This window comes from Canis lupus, chromosome 4, assembly GCF_003254725.2.
Source record: "Canis lupus dingo isolate Sandy chromosome 4, ASM325472v2, whole genome shotgun sequence".
NCBI classification, from domain to species: domain Eukaryota; kingdom Metazoa; phylum Chordata; class Mammalia; order Carnivora; family Canidae; genus Canis; species Canis lupus.
In genome coordinates, this window is record NC_064246.1 from 87,256,954 (window position 1) to 87,273,013 (window position 16,060).

Genomic DNA, 16,060 nt, shown 5'->3' on the forward strand with positions numbered 1-16,060 from the left:
CACCGGGGGCACCTGCGGCTCGCGGTTACGCGTCTGCGCTTGATTCTGGCTCAGGTCCTGCTCTCCCCGGTGGGCTCCACGCTCCGCGCGGCTGCGATCGTCTCTCCCTCTGCCTTCCCCTGCTCCCCTGCTCCCGGCCGTCCATCAATCACTAACACAAAATAAAATCTCTAAAAAAAACTGAAAAAGGTGATCTCTGTGGGAGCAGACGTCGTTTTGTGTTTGTTGTTGTCACTCTACGGCGGAATGTGTCTGAACGCGGTGGATACTCAGGGCAGCCCTCCGGGAGGAGGAGGGACAGATGGCTCCGGCGGCCCTGCGTCCTGTGTCCCCGGTGGACCCGCAGCACGTGGGGACCCGCCGCCCCCGCTGCCGTCTGGCACCTGGGAGCCACCTGGGAGCCACCTGGGAGCCCGTGGGGTGAAGGCTGTGCACATCCTGGGCCCTGGGCCTGTGTCGCCTTGTAGGGCAAAAGAGGCTTTGCAGGTGTGACCCCCCTCTGGTGGCCTTCCGGGGCCTAAGGCCACTATCTCAAAAGTCCTCTCCTTTTATTTTTTATTATTTCTAAGAAGATGTTATTTATTTATTCCTGAGAGATGCAGAGAGAGGCAGAGACACAGGCAGAGGGAGAAGCAGGCTCCCTGCGGGGAGCCCGATGTGGGACTCGATTCCGGGACCCCGGGGTCACGCCCTGAGCCCAAGGCAGGCGCCAAACCGCTGAGCCCCCGGGCGCCCCAAGTCCCCTCTTTTAAACTTCACATCACGATCCCTCCCAGTCCCCCAACTCCTTACCTCCTTGTGAAAATCCAAGGAGCAGCGTTCCTCACATCTTCCACTGTATCCCGTGGGCTCCCCCGGGTCTGTGTCCCTTAGGGGCCTCTGTCCCCAGAGTGTATGGTCCCCGTGGCTGGTTTCCTGCGTGTGTGGGGACCTGCCTCGGGTCCGGCAGAGGATCCCCCAGAGCCCACTCGGCAGCTGTGAGGCGTCGTCGGTCCGGGCATCTGAGCCGTGGCCGCTCCTGCCGGCTGCGCCCCGGGACTTCCAGACCCGCTTGTCCTCCCAGGCCGGCACCCCGGTGCCCGGGGACGAGGCCGCCACCCCTCGTCGGCCTGCTCCCGCCCCGTCTGCGTCGGCATCGGCGCCCAGAAGCGTCTTTTAGCTGAGCCCTGGTGTGGACCTGCCCGGGGTCCACAGCGAGGCCTGCAGCCGCGGGCTCTGCCGCCAGTCCCCGGCCTGCCCGCTCCGGCCCTGAACCGTGGGCGCCGCCGGCTGCCTCGGCTCGGTGACCCCGCTGGGGCTGCCGCCGTGCGGGCCGTGCCCTGGCCTCCGGGGCCTCACCTGGCGGGCGGCCTCCCTGCACCTGCTCTGTGCGGGCCACGCGTCCCCCGGCCTCCGAGCCCGGCCCTCCGTGTGGGTTCGGCTCCTCTGCCCGCCCCGGTAGGTCCCCGCCGGGCGTGGGCACAGGCCCCCAGGGCCGGGGAAACGGCTCGGCAGAGGCCCGCAGTCCGCGTGTGCACCTGCCGGCGGGCCATGGGCCACCCAGGGAGCTGGTGCGCAGCCCGCGGCCTGGACAGCGACCGCCCGACCGGTGGCCGGTGCCGAGCGAGCCCGGCGGCACACGGGGCCCTGACACGGGCCATCCCGGCCTCTCCCCATCGGCCCATGAGCCGCCGGGCTGCCGAGGCTGGGACCGCACGTCCTGCACAGCGGGACATGGGAGGCGGCCGGCCCGAAACTTTGGGTGTGGTTGCCCATCGCTCGCGGTCTGCCGAGCCCTGTAAACGGGAGCTGTGTGACGACGGCATGGTCACCCCGAGCACACTGCGCCCCGGCGCCCCGGCCCGCAGAGGCACCCAGCCCACAGCGGCTGCGTCCCCTGGAACAGCTTTGTCTGGTCCCACGGCGTCCACCCAACTCCCGACGTGTGGCCCGTTGGAGGGCTCCGTCTCCACGGGGTGCCGGGCTGGCCCAGCCCACGGAGCATGTGACTCCTGATCTGAGGATTTTAAGTCCACACCTCACGTTGGGAATAGAGATTACCTAAAAAGAAAATCTTAAAAAAAAAAAAAAAAAAAATTGGTCTCCCGTCTTCCAGTTGACCACTCGATGTGACCAACTGGCATCCAACACCATCTAAATTGATGGGGTCTTTTCCTCTAAATTTGTCCCCAGCTTTTCTCCTCTGTTTCATATTTTAGCAATGACACAATGGGTTGTGATGACACTGAATTTTATGTGTCACTCTGGCTAGGTTAAGGTGCCCATTTTCGGGTTTTTTTTGGGGGGGGCGGGTGGGTCAAATACTCACCTAGATGTTGCCGTGAAGTTATTTTTTAGATGTGATTAACATTTAAATCAGGAGACTGAGCAAAGCACGTTACCCTCCATAGTATGGGTGGGCCTCATCCAATCAGTTGAAGGCTTCTGAAGCCCCTTGAGCGGGGGCAGGAATTGTGTCTCCAGACTCCAAACTTCAACATCAGCTCCTGCCTGGATTTCCAGCCCCTGAGCCAACCCAGGAGGCCTTGGGCTTGCCTGTGTGCACGACGGCAGGAGCCGATTGTTGGAATCAATCCTCCCCAGCTTTAGACAACACACACGCACACATGCACACACACACACGCACAGACACAAGCACACCCCATTGGCTCTGTGTCTCTGGACAGCCCCGATACGGGGTTATCTTTGACGATCCCCCGTCCCCCTTTCCCCAGCATCCATCCAGTCACCAAACGCTGCTGGGGCAGGACATGAAATGCCTGCTGTGCCCCCCCTTTCTCTGCCTCCATGTCCCTTGTGTTGGTGTAGACCTAGCATCTCCCGCCCGGACTATCACAAGGTCTGTGAACCAGTCTCCTGCCGCGTCTCCTCCCACCGCGTGCTCCCGGCCGCCCGGGGGTCCTTTCCAGGAGTCTGACCATGACACCACCCGCCCCCCATCTCCAATCAGCGCAAAAGCCTCAGCATAGCAGGGCAGCTGCTCTCGACAAGCTCCGTCTTCCCAGCTCCAGCTCTCACGCTGCAGCTCCCAGGTTCAGCTCCCCCGAGCACCTGTGCGGCTCCACACACGCTCATTTTGTGCCTTCATGCTTTTGCACGTTTTAAGATCCGTTTTTTTTTTTTTTTTTTTTTTAATTTAAAGCGTGCACGAGCACGAGAGAGCTGGGGGAGTGGGAGTGGGCAGAGGCGGAGGCAGAGGAGAGAATCTTCAGCAGGTTCCATGCTCAGCGCGGCGCCCGACGCGGGGCTCGATCCCACGACCCCGAGATCATGGCCTGAGCCGAAATCAAGAGTCAGAAGCTTCCCTGCCCGAGCCGCCCAGGCGCCTGCTTTTGCACACCGTGTGCTGGTTACTTGGAGTGCCTCTCGGTTTGTCTTGAGAATATTCCAGCCTTTTCTGCAAGCTCGAGGTCAGACAAGCCCCTTGTTCTTCAGCTGTCCCAGGATGTCTGGTCGTAATAGACAATGCTCGAGATCCTTCCATTAGTCTTATTGTCTTGGAACTAATGTGCGTGTGTGTACGTCTCAAAGACAGGCTCTTCGACAGCAGCGACTGTGAACAACAAGGGACACTAGTACACACTGATGACAGTAACTGCAGCCCGAACCCCGGCTTCTGCTTAGCTCATTACCATCACTTAAAAACGTGTGTCTCCTGAGTCGACCTGAGCGTGTCAGAGTTTAAGCCCTTCGAAGGCAGAAATCATACCGCTGTTCATTGTCGTGTCACTCACGGTGCCTCTCCTAGGACGCTGCGCGCAGGACAAGGACCCAGGGCCCAGAATGGGGACCTGGCACCTCGGCTCTTGCTCGACAGGAGAAGACCGAATTAAAGAAGAGCTCAAAAAAAAACAAAAACAAAAACAAAAAATAAAATAAAATAAAATATAAAAATAAATAAATAAATAAATAAATAAATAAATAAATAAATAAATAAATAAATAAAAATAGAATAGAAGAGCTCCGGTTCTCTGGAGGAAACAGGCAGTGCCATCCCGCCGCTGCACCACGCCAGCCGTCCCTGCATTCCCACACTCGGGGTTGCCCCAGTGATTTTAAGTCCGGCAGGACTTGATGGAAGGAACGAATCACTGAAGGTCACAGTCTTGAGGGAAAGGAGGAAGAGGGGATGCTCTTCTTAAAAACAAAAACTATAAGAACTTTCTCGATTTCTTATTTTCTCGGTCTTCTAAAACAGATTTGTTTTTTCTTTTGACAATTTTCAAACCCACAAGAAAGTTGAAAAGTGCAAGGAAAAAAAATTAAAAAAATCAAAGTGCAAGGGACGGCGCCACCGCCCCACTGACGCCCGCCACCTGCCACCTTGCCGCGCGGCTCCCTCCCCGTTTGCCTCTATATGTGCCGACACTTCCTCTTGCTGAGGGCACACGGCTGCGTCGCGGCGTGTCGCCCTCCATACCGCACGTCCCATCGCTCACAAGGAGGGCGTCCTCTTACGTTGTCAGAGCGCCCTGGGCCCCCGATGATGTGAGCGACTGGGCGGCTTGTCCTGCCCACAGGGCTGATGGGGAATCGGGCGTCCCTCTGTCGCCTCCGTCCCCTCCGGGCCAAGAGCCGGGCCAGCCTCCTCCGCGGAGCGCGCTGCCTCTAGGTGCTGGAGGCCAGCAGGGGCCGGGGCCTCCCGGGGAACCCGCCGCAGCAGGGCCACCGCCCCGGCGCGGGGTACACGTGCCTCACGGTTCCTCTGCTGCTTCACGGAACACGCGTCCGAGCAGCTTCCGGTCCCCACGAACACCCCCTGGTGCGCGCTGAACGCCCAGCTGGGCCCACTCGCGCGCGGGCCACAGGGTCCCCATGACCCGGGCCACCTCGCCCACCAGCCTGGCCACGGGGTCGCCAGCGTTCGTGCCTGATTCCTAATGGACTGAAGGTGGTCACAGGTGACGAGCGGAGCACACGTCTTGAAGGCGCATCTGTGGACGTGTCACAGCGTCCCACGGGTCTGGTTCTAGCCCAGAGGACACCCAGGCTGGAGCTCGAGCTCCTACACCCCCCCCCCACGTCCTGGGTCGCTTGCAGGCCACCGCTCGGGCCAGTGCTGGGAACCCACCCCGGCCTCTCGGGTCCCGCCCTCCGCCCAGAATCCGGCTCGCCGGGACCCCACAGACCTGTGCATGGGCAGCCTCCCCGCCCCCCTCAGCTCGCCTCAGTGAACAAGAAGGTGCTGCCCGAGGCCCTGCCCGGCGCTGTCACCCACGGTCCACACAGCTTTCTAAAACCCCCTCGTGCTGCAAGCCCCCCACGGACCCCCAAGCTCAAAGTCCTTAGCAGCACATGGAGGGGGCCCTTCTGAGGGCTGGCCCCACTCTGTCCTCAAGCTTTGGGCCTGTCCCCATTCCCCTCGCCTCCCGCCTCCCCTGGGCCTGCTCCCCTCCCCAGGCCGGGCCTGTCCCCGCTCCCCTCTCTGGGCCGGGCCTGTCCCCAATCCCCTCTCTGGTCCAGGCTGGCTTTCGTCCTCCTCCAGGCTAACCCCAGTCCCCCCACCTCACTTCCTTCGGCTCCCTGCCCGTGACCTGGGCGCCTAGCCCACCTTACTGGGAGCCCACGAGCGGCCTCTAATGAGTGTGTAATGGCCCGTAAACAAAGAAACGAGGAATGAGTGATACAAAATTGCAAAGGGATGGAACCAGGACCAAGGGGCTTGGGGGTGCCAAGTGGGAGGCTGCAGGCCAGGGTGGTGGTTCCCAGCTCTGGGAGCTTCCCAGGTGAACCCTGAACACCCCCGCCCCACAGGGACGGCAAGGACGGGGGAGGAGGCAGGCCGCCCGGTGGCAGGTGGCAGGTGGCAGGTGGCAGGCCGAACACGCAGGAACCTAACCGACGAGGCTTGTCTTGGGCAAGATCCCCACACCTGTCCGCAGAACCTTAAAGGTCATACAGAGGCCGTAAGCAACAGCACCCTTTGGGGCCACGTCCTTGAGACGGCTCCTACCATGGGAAGGCGTGACAAAACCTACCCTCCGAGGACAGGCGGGGGCGGGGGGAGCCCGCATTTGCCCAGGTCTCGCTGTGGGTGCACCTGCAGTCACGTCCTCTGGGTGACCTCCCCCAAGGTAGCACCAGGGCACAGGCTGCCCCACTCAGGTGGCTGCAGGTGCTGGCCCAGTGGGGACGGATGGAGCTTAGGGACCTGGGGCCCCTGCCTGCGGCCCAGGGTGTGACCCCGGGTCCTGGGCTCGAGTCCCTGCGGGGAGCCTGCTTCTCCCTCTGCCTGTGTCTCTGCTTCTCTCTGTGTCTCATGAGTAAATAAAATATTAAAAAAAAAAAAAAGTTAACGCCCCGAGCTGTCCTTGCTGTGCATGCGTGCACGAGGGGACTAGTCCCTTTCCGGGAGACCCTCCAGGTGCAGTAGGACCTCAGGTCACCATCACCACCCTGAGGCCTTAACCACCCCTGTTGTGTGATATCAGCTGAGGTGCACGGTTGCTCGTCGGTGCTGAGCACCCCTGACCCCACGCTCGGCAGGCGCAGGCGACTGTGGGTGGGACGTTCCGACCCTGGGCGCCCACCGCGGACCCAGGGCAGACGCGCCCCTCCCCTCCGGCGAGGCTCGGGGCCCTCCAGGCGTCGCCAACGTTCCTGCTTCTCCGGGCCGCAGTCCGCTCTCCAGTGCTCCTGCCCAGTGGCGGGGAGATGAAGGAAGATGAGGAATAAGGAGTAGAGGCGATGGTGAGAACAGAAGGTGAAACCGTCAGCCCCAAACCTCTATGCGCGCCACTCGACTCGGGTCACGGCCCTACTGCAGGATTAAGACAAAACAGACGCACTGTTGGGGCGCCTCCATGCCATCCAGGGCCGGCCTGACGTCTGTGTGGCCCTCTGGACTGAGAGCCAATCAGTCGTTCCCTTCCCTCCCCTTGCACGCTGCCCAGCTCCTTTAGAAGAGAAGAGCGAGCGGCCCCGCGCGGGCCACCTGCTACGGGTGGGTAGGACGGAGGAGACCACGTCCCCTACAGAGACAAAACCTACTGCACAAAACATGCGCAGTGACAAGTTTAGCCTTTACGTGGCTTCTTGTCCACACCGTCTACCACTTCCACAGACCCCGACGACGGCAATTAGAACTCGGGGAGACGAAGGAATTCGGAGAGTCTTGCAGCCGTGTTTCCAGCAGCACGTCCACGTCCACGTCCACGCTGTTTGGTCGATGGGGATGACCGGGTCCCTGGTCTCTGGTGCCCTCCGGCTGCAGTGTAGGGGAGATGGCAGGATGTCACCACCCGGCCGCGCCCAACCCCCCCAAGGCCAGCTGACACGGGAGCTTGTGCGGCAGGGCCTACATCCCCGCAAAGGCGAGTCTATTTTCTGGAAAAAAATACCTGAATTGTTTCCACGATGCTTTTTCAGGGCGTCCCTGGCCACTTGACTCGGTGGTCAGATTCTCCTCAAGGGCTAGTGGGGCCTGCGGAGCCCCCCCGTGCTTGCAGGAAAGCACCCAGACTGCCCCCCACTAGTGGATCGTCCTTCAAGGCCCCGGTGGGCTGCAACGCCCCCCAGGAACTCTGTACCCGCGGTGCACCTCCTCCTCCTCGTCTCCCGGCAGAAACCACCACCTCGCCTCCCTCCTCCTCGCGATTCAGCTGATGCCATTGTCCCGAATCGGCCCGAAACCCGGCTCTGCCTCTCCTTCCCTAACCTGGGTGATGGGAGTTAAGGCTCTCAGGCCCGGCAGTGGGGGGCACCTGAGCCCCCGCGGCCTGGGGCTTCCTGAGGGCGGAAGCCTTTCCCCGGGGCTCAGCACACCCCAAGTTCCCAAGGGAACTCGAACAGGTCCCCTAAGCCACCAGCGTGGCCGAGGGAGCACCCCCGCAGCGGGCATGCTGGTGCCCTGGGGCGTGTGCGCCGCGAGGTGTGGACAGGCCGTGCAGGCGAGCATCCCCGCGGCCCCCGGGCAGAAGGCGGTCCCCGCCCCGCAGCCAGCCCTGGGCCGCGACACGGGCTCCCGGCGGGTGGACGGGGTGGACACACGGCGCCACGGACGCCCTCGGGGTCAAGGCCGAGGCTGCGCAAAACGCAGTGACGGGGTCAGTGCAGTCCCCGTGGCTCCCCCCGCACTCGCGCAAACTCGGGGCCACGGAGGCCCTGCGCCAGCGGCTTCCCCGTCGCCCCCTCCTCGCTGCTGAGCTTCGGGCCGTGTATGGGCTCCCACGTCCAGGCTCCCAGTGCAGGCCTCCGTCCGGGTCCGGGCCTCCGCATGGGGACCTCCCCATCCAGGCTCCCGTGTCTGGGCCTCCAGGTCCGGGCTCCCAGTCCGGGCCTGCGCATCCGGGTGTGGGCCTCAGCGTCGGGGCCTCCCCGTCCAGCCTCCCGCGTTCGGGCCTCCACATCGGGGTCGGGGCCTCCGGGTCCAGGCTCCGGGGTCCAGGTGCGGGCCTCCGCGTCGGGGCCTCCCCTGCGGGGCCTCGGGCCAGGGCTTCCGCGTCCGGGCGCCACATGCGAGCCGGCCGCCTGACCCCGCCCCCCGCCCAGGGCCCAGGGCCGCCTGTGGCCGCCGCCCCTTGCTCTCCGGACCTCGGCTCTTCCCCCCGGTGCCGGTGCTGGTGCCGGTGCCGGTGCCGCGCCCCCCTCTGCGCTCCCCTGGCTGCGCGGCCCCCCCAGGCAGGACCGCAGGCCCCGCCCCCTCCGCCGACGCCCCGCCTTGGCCACACCCACGTCTCCGGGAGCCCCGCCCCCTTCACCGCCCCGCCCCGGCTTGGCCACACCCACTTCTCCGGGAGCCCCGCCCCATTCGCCGACGCCCCGGCTTGGCCACACCCACGTCTCCGGGAGCCCCGCCCCCCTCGCCGCCCCGCCCCGGCTTGGCCACACCCACTTCTCCGGGAGCCCCGCCCCATTCGTCGCCGCCCCGCCTTGGCCACACCCACGTCTCCGGGAGCCCCGCCCCACGCGGGCTTGGCCACACCCACTTCCCCGGGAGCCCCGCCCCATTCGCCGACGCTCCGGCTTGGCCACACCCACTTCCCGGGAGCGCCCCGCCCGCCCCTCCGCCGCCGCGGGGCTGACGTCACCAGGGCCCCGGCCGCCGGCGCCCCACGGTGCGCGCCCCGCGCGGGGACCCGCCGCCCTCCCGGCGCCGACCGCAGCGCGCGTGCCCGAGCCCGAGCCCGAGCCCGAGCCCGGCCGCCCGCGAAGATGGCGAGCCCGGCGCCCGCGGAGCTCGGCGCGGAGGGATGCCCGGCTCCCGCGGCCGCAGAGCAGGCGCCGCGGGCCCCGCCGCCGCCCCGGGCCGCCCCCGAGGAGCGCGCGGCGGGCGCGGGGCTGCAGGTGCCGGAGGCGGCGGGCGGGGTGGCGGCCGCGGTGAGCTGGCTGCTCGGGGAGCCGGGGCTGTGGCTGGGCGGCCGCGCCGACGAGCTCCTGAGCTGGAAGAGGCCGCGGCGCAGCCTGCTCGGCTTCCTGGCGGCCAACCTGCTGTTCTGGTGAGCGCGGCGGGCGGGCGGGCGGGCGGGCGGTGACCTTGGGGCGCGCGGGGGGCGGCCCCGAGCCCGCGGGCGGCGTCCGCCCGGCCCCGCCTTGGGCCTCCGGGTGCACGGTGGCCCCGTCCCCCCCCGCGCACGGTAGCCCTGTCCCCCCCCCACGGTGCACGGTTGCCCTGTCCCCCCCCCACGGTGCACGGTTGCCCCGTCCCCCCCCCCCCTCGTGCACGGTTGCCCCGTCCCCCCCCCCCGTGCACGGTTGCCGTCCTCCGTGCCCCCCCCCCAGGCCCGCGGGCCCAGGCGCCTGACCTGCAGGTGTGGCCGGCGCGCTCGGGAGCCGGGACGCCGCCCGCTTGCCCACACCGCGCCCGCGAGCCCCGCCGGCCCCTGCACCCCGCTCGCTCCCCGACCCGCTCGCCACACGCTCCGGGGCGCCGCCGTCGTGGGCCGCGGCGTGGGCGCCGCACGGTGCCTTGGCATCCCCCGAGGGCTGGGTTGACGGCTCCTGCGGGCAAACCGAGGCAGACAGGTGGCTTAGGTACAGCGCCCGCGGCCCCCTGCCCCCAGGTGTGTGCTCCGGGCGGAAAGCAGCCTCGCTCGCAGGTGAGGCACGAGATGGGATCCACAGGAACGTGTTCGGAAAAGCCCCTTGATCCACAGGTTTGCCCCTGCACAAAGCGCCCTTCCCCGCGGAGGGCCCGGGAGGGCCGCGGCCTGTCATCAGCTCGAGCCCGCGGGGTGCAGCGAGGCCGCCTTTGTCTGCAGCCGCGGCCTCCGGATGAGCATCAGCCGCCGGCAGGACCTGCGGGGGTTGGCAGGGGACCCCTCGGTCGGTACAGGGCGCAGCTTTATTGACCTTACAGTGAGGAGGTGAAGTGCACAGAACCCGCACGGCTCGCCGTCTTCCAGGGGAACTGGAGCAGCTCGAGATTTTTTTCTGCCGATCTGGGTTAGCCTGGGCCTCCTCTTCAAGTGAGCTGTGTCTTACCACGGTCCCGGAATGGGAGTTCACTTTGGACACCTTAGCTGTGCTTCGAGTGTCTATTCCAGATTTCTTTATCCTGTTCTGAAGTTCTGGGAGCCCCCAAACAGGGAGGACATACCGCATTAGGCGAGCACAGTCCAGTCATCCGACGGCTGTGCTCCCCTCATTTTACCAGCGAGGAACATGTTTTTGAATTCTCTTCTTTTTAAATTGCATTTATATCCTTAACAAACAGTGTAGCCTCAAGAATTCAAACATTTAAAGCTACACAATGATGCACACTTTGAAGATCTCTTTCCCGGGCCGGTCTCCGGCCACCCAGTTTTCTCCCAAAGGCAACCAATGTTACTACTTTCCTCTGTATCTTTCCAGCTTGTGTCTGTTTTCAAAAATAGGCAATATTCTACACACGTTGTGGGATACTCTTTGGGCTATTCCGGTTCTTGTATGTCTTGGCAATTACTTCCTTGTTCTTTTTCAGCTGCATAGAATTCCATCATAAGGATGTCACAAATTAGTGAGCCTTCCTCCTACTGATGCACTAAGATATTTTCCGAACTTCTGCTATTTCAGTGTTACAGTTAATGGCCTTGGACATACATTATCTTGCATATATTAAGCATTTCTGTAGGATAGATTCCCAGAAGTGGGGTTTTTGGGTCCAAGAGAATGTGCACGTGTGATTTTTTTTTTTTTTTTGTGCAATTTATTTATTTGAGAGAGAGAGAGAGAGCATGTGAGCAGGGGAAAGGGCAGAGGGAGAGCGAGACTCCCTGCAGGGAGGCCTCTCCAGCTGGATCCCGGGACCCTGAGACCATGACCTGAGCTGAAATCCAGAGTCGGGTGCTTACCCGACCGAGCCCCCCATGTGCCCCTGTTCATGTGTAATTTTGATGGTTGTCATTATAGGATTTCCTTAGAGTTCCACACACCTGTATTCCAGCCAGCAATGTGTGTGACTGCCTGTTTCTAGACCCCTTGCTAACAGTGTTTTACCAAACTTTCTGATCTTGCATATCAGGTGAAGAAGGGTATCCAAATTTGGTTTTAATTTGCATTTCTCTGGCATTGGACAATTTTTTCTTAGGTTCAAGAGCTGTTATAATTATCTTTTCTTTGGATTATTGTCTATTTATAAATAACTTTGTCCATATTTTTAGTTGTGCCATTGAGCTTTTTTTCCTATTGATTTGTGGGAGCTCTTTTTATATTAACAACTGAAATACTTATTAATTGTCATTTCTGATCCATTAGTTCCATTAAAATGTTAGTTTTTTTTACACCTCCCCCCCCCCCCCGCTTTTGGGATTAAAACAATTTTCAAGGTCATCATTTTCTTTAAATAGTGTGCTTCTTATCAAGTGATCTTAACTTACGTGAAGCTCTAGCATTCTGTGTCCCAGAGACTTTAAAACTCTACCTTTTTTATGAGAATAAAAGATTGTGTTAGAAATATGAGGAACCCAAATCTTGTCTTAGGTAAAAGTGATGATTTTTTTTTTTCTTTAGTTGGTGTGATTGCATTTTTGTGGAAAGTAACTTTTTAAATGTTTTTGAATGATTTAGTGCCTGATACAAGCAGTAGCTTTCAAGATCTTGAGTTGGGGCTCAAAAGCTCTAACGTTTTTTACCTGCCCTTTATCTGTAAGATGTTAGTGCTGTATACTAGCACAAAATCTGAGACGCAGCCGTAGCAAATGGGTATAACAAGGCTGCATGAAGTAAGTGTGGGGGCGGAAACAGAAAGCATCATTCATTTGGTGAGGTTTTGGGGGATTGACAGCATAGTCAATGGAGAAATTGTGGGGCCTTCATAGGGCAATTATGCTTGAACGAGACCCTGATGGACAGGAATGAGTTGGAAAGGTCTGATGGAAGGCCAGCAGCATTCCAGGCATAAGAAATTGTTCATAATATTTTGACCAATATACTTAACAGGTACAATCGGGTAGTGGTTGGTAGAGAAAAGTAGGGAGATGGCACTGGCCGGGTCTCATATTTGAGGGTAGTATGGTCACCTTGAATGTCAGACTGTGTGTTTGGACTTGTTTTTTTTTTTTTAAATAGGCAATGGACCAAAAAAAAGTCCAAGTGTCCATGAATCTTTTAATGGGTGAGTAAATTGTAGTACCTGCATTCCTACCATAAAATTACTATATCACAGTGAAAATAAACTGCAGCTATAGGCAACACCATAGGGGAATTTTACAGACGTAGCTTTGGGCAAAAGAAGCATGCGACATGTGTAGAATGATCCAGTCTTTTAAAAGTTTTAGAATGCGTAAAACTAAACAGTCTTGATTAGGGGTATACACATAGGAGATTAGAAAGACATTTATTTTTTAAGAGACGGAAGGAAAGGTGGGGGAGGGGGCGGAGGGGGAGAGAGAGAGAGAGAATCGTAAGCAGGCTCCACGCTCAGTGCAGAGCCCAACATGGGCCTCGATCCCAAAACCCCGAGATCATGACCTGAGCAGAAATCCAGAGTTGGATGCTTGACTGACTGAGCCACCCAGGTGCCCCTAGAAAGAGATTCTTATCCCTAAAATCAAGAGACTGTTTATCCCTGGAAGGAGTGGGAAAGTATGACCGTAGAGGGGCACGTGGAAAGTTCTGGGGTGCAGTCAGTGTTCTATGTTTTGACTCAGGTGGTAGTTACATGACATTCAAGTTCTGTTTATTATTTTTTAAAGACTTTATTTATTCCTGAAAGACAGATAGAGAGAGGGAGGCAGAGAGAGAGGGAGAAGCAGGCTCCCCGTGGAGCAGGGAGCCCGATGTGACGCTCGATCCCAGGCCCCGGGGGTCAAGACCTGAGCCGGAGGCAGACGCTTAACCGACTGACCCATCCAGGCGTCCTGAGTTCTGATTACTTTAAAACTCTGTGTGCCTGTGTTCTTATCTATGATATATTTTATGAAAAATGCTAGAATACTAAATAATGCTAAAAAAAAAATGGCATCCACGCACAGCTCCAAGGAGTTTGATAAAACACAGACCGCATCTAGTGCTGTCTCAAGAAGCAGGATTTCTACAACCTGAAATAGAATGAGTAATGGCCCGAGAGCCTTAGGGCTGTGTCCTCCTCATCCTAACCAACAAAGTACATGTTTCTAAAATTCTTTTTTCTTATTTTTAAATTTTACTTATTTTAAGAAAACGCTAATGCAGCCTCGCAGTTCAAAAGTTTAAAAGTACAGAATGGTAAACACTTGAAGATCTCTTTCCCACGCCTGTCCCTGGCCACCCAGTCTCCTCTCAGAGGCCGTCAGGGACACCACTTTTAAGCCCAGTATAAAACAGGATGAACCCAGAGAGGCAGACAACGCCCATTTAGTTTTGTTTTTAAGGGATCAGCTTTGTGCAGTATACCTGAGATGCGCACAGTTCCAGTGTACGGCCGAGTGTATATGCCCGGGGAACCGTGCGGCAATCAGGATCTAGAACGCTCCATCACTCCAGAAGATTGGAGTCAGGACCACGTCTGGGGATTGATCCGCTTTACGTCACTATAGATCAGATCTGTCTTCCCCAAGGTTTCATATCAACGACACCATATAATACGCTGTCTTCTGTGTCTGGCTTGGTGCACTGAGCGCCGGGTTTTGAGATCCATCCCTCTTGTGTCCATCCATTACTCCTTTTTGTCGTTATCCAGTACGCCCCTTGGGGGATGTGCCACGACTTGTTTATCCACTTGCGAGGTGACGTTCATCTGGGTTCTTTTCAGGGTTGGCTATGATGAATCAAACTATCAAAAACTCCAGGCACAGGTCTTTGGGTGCAGGGTCTGTTTTTGCCGAGGGTAGGGGCAAGCTGTGACCTGTGTTTCGTCCGGCCACGTGGCAGTCGCCTTGCATAGGCAAGCGATGGAAGCCCCTCCTCTTAGTCTCCTTGCTGGCCAGAACACTGAAATTGGGTGCCACCCTCTTGGGTCAGGCTGCCCTTGCCACCCAGAAAGCGCCTCTCTGGTGATTTGGTTTTGAGCCGGCCACGGGAGACTGTGGCAACAGAACGTCTTTGCACAGGCTGGTCCCTTCAGGGCACGCGGCGTTGCCAGATGGCTATACTCGTCGTTTGTGTAAATAGCAAAAGTGCAAGAAAGTGGTTTGCTCGAGGTGGCTACACAGGGTGTACCTGCCAGGAGACCTGTGGGACTCTGCCTTCTGTGTTTCGTCGGGTTAGACGTCCGTGCGGTCCACGATGCCCGACACACTGGGCGTCCTTGCAGCGCCGCCCTGAAGGCTTGGTTCCGAGAGTAGCAAAGTCCAACTCCCACTTGGTTCCAAGAGCCCCCGCTCCACGGTCACCGATGGGTTGCATTGTAGTCGGGGCCCCCAAAGAGTGGTCTCAGACGGGCACCGTCAAGGGCATCACCCGGACGCTAGTTAGAGGCCAAGACCGTGGGCTCCCCTCCACGCCTACTGGACCAGGAGCCCTGGAGGTGGGACCAAAGCAGCTCAATTTCCTCCAGTTCCCTAGGTGACCTGATGCACAAATATGAGAACCACTGCCTTGGATCCCGCTTTCTGGGAGCACGGGCCCTCTTCTCCATAAGGCGGCATTGCCGTTGGCGACAACTGAATAGTAAATATTTTCCTTAGCATGAATTCAGCCCCCCTCTTGATCATCTCTGCAGCTGCCCAAGATCCACACCCCCTTTCTAAGACAATCCTTTGTTTCAAGATGAATTCTCCTCTTGCTCCTGCTGAGTCCTTTCGCCCCAGCTGAGGAATCCCGGGCTCCTTCCCCCACTGTTTTCCAGACTCCTCTGGACCTGCTTCACCTGATCTGTCTTCCTCCTGAATGCAGCATTCCTGAGATGGCCTGACCCACCCCCACCCTCCTGGGCAGCATTCACCCAGCCTGAGATAGAATTTCTTTATTCTGATTGATAGTAACTCCCTTTGCCCCCATTATTGACGGTTGTTGGACTCTTATTCTGTATTACACGTATGTATAGATGACTACACAATCACAGTGTGTAGAGCTGTACTAAACTAAGGACATTCAGATTTCTCACCTTATCTAAATCTTACAGCAACTTGGAAAGGCAGGTATCGTTCCCGTTTAACACAAGAAGAAACTGAGGCTTGTAGGATAATTGAACGATCAAAGAGTGGCTTTGACCTGCACCGTTCAGTAGAGTATTTGCAGTGATGGAAACATGCTACATTTGTACCGTCTGGTGTAGCCTCTTGTGGCTGTTGAGCATATGAAATGTGGCTAGTTTGACTCAGGAACTGTATTTTAAAATATATTTGAAGTTTAAATAGCCACATGCGGCCAGTGGCTACCGTATTGGGTAGCACAGTGTTAGGCCATGGTCACAGGGCTGGGTCATGAAGCCATGCCCTCTCTCAACGAATTTAGTGGTTTTTGTTTGTTTGCTTTTGCTCTATTGTATCACTCTAAGGAGAAGACAGATTATGAAAGCCAACAACTAGGGGTTACATTTTGCAATATCACGGAATCATGCTTGGTGATTTCAGCCTAGGGCGAAAATAATTATGTTGGAAGAATGTTGCTTCTGTATTGGGAGGGATTTTTTCTTTTCTTTTCTTTTCTTTTTTCTTTTTTTTTTAGCCTGACAGTCTAGGCCACGGTCCTCCGTTATCTCCGCTCCGGCTGGCGCTGGGCA

The 16,060-nt window shown here is 58.4% G+C and overlaps 1 protein-coding gene and 1 long non-coding RNA gene across 2 annotated transcripts in view; one reads left to right on the plus strand and one right to left on the minus strand.

The window, feature by feature from the left end:
- Positions 1 to 1,612: 1,612 nt before the first annotated feature.
- Positions 1,613 to 8,422, minus strand: LOC125755014 (uncharacterized). Its single transcript, XR_007410456.1, has 3 exons — positions 7,341 to 8,422; positions 3,633 to 7,207; positions 1,613 to 3,553 (listed from the first exon to the last, which is right to left on the minus strand). It is a non-coding gene; the product is annotated as an uncharacterized LOC125755014 (long non-coding RNA).
- Positions 8,423 to 9,138: 716 nt separating this feature from the next.
- The window catches only part of RETREG1 (reticulophagy regulator 1), a 120,821-nt gene continuing 113,899 nt past the window's right edge, over positions 9,139 to 16,060 (plus strand). Inside the window, exon 1 of the mRNA XM_025436385.3 lies at positions 9,139 to 9,437. Within this exon, the coding sequence (XP_025292170.1) occupies positions 9,154 to 9,437 (284 nt within the window). The 5' untranslated portion in view covers positions 9,139 to 9,153. The remainder of the gene's footprint in view (positions 9,438 to 16,060) is intronic.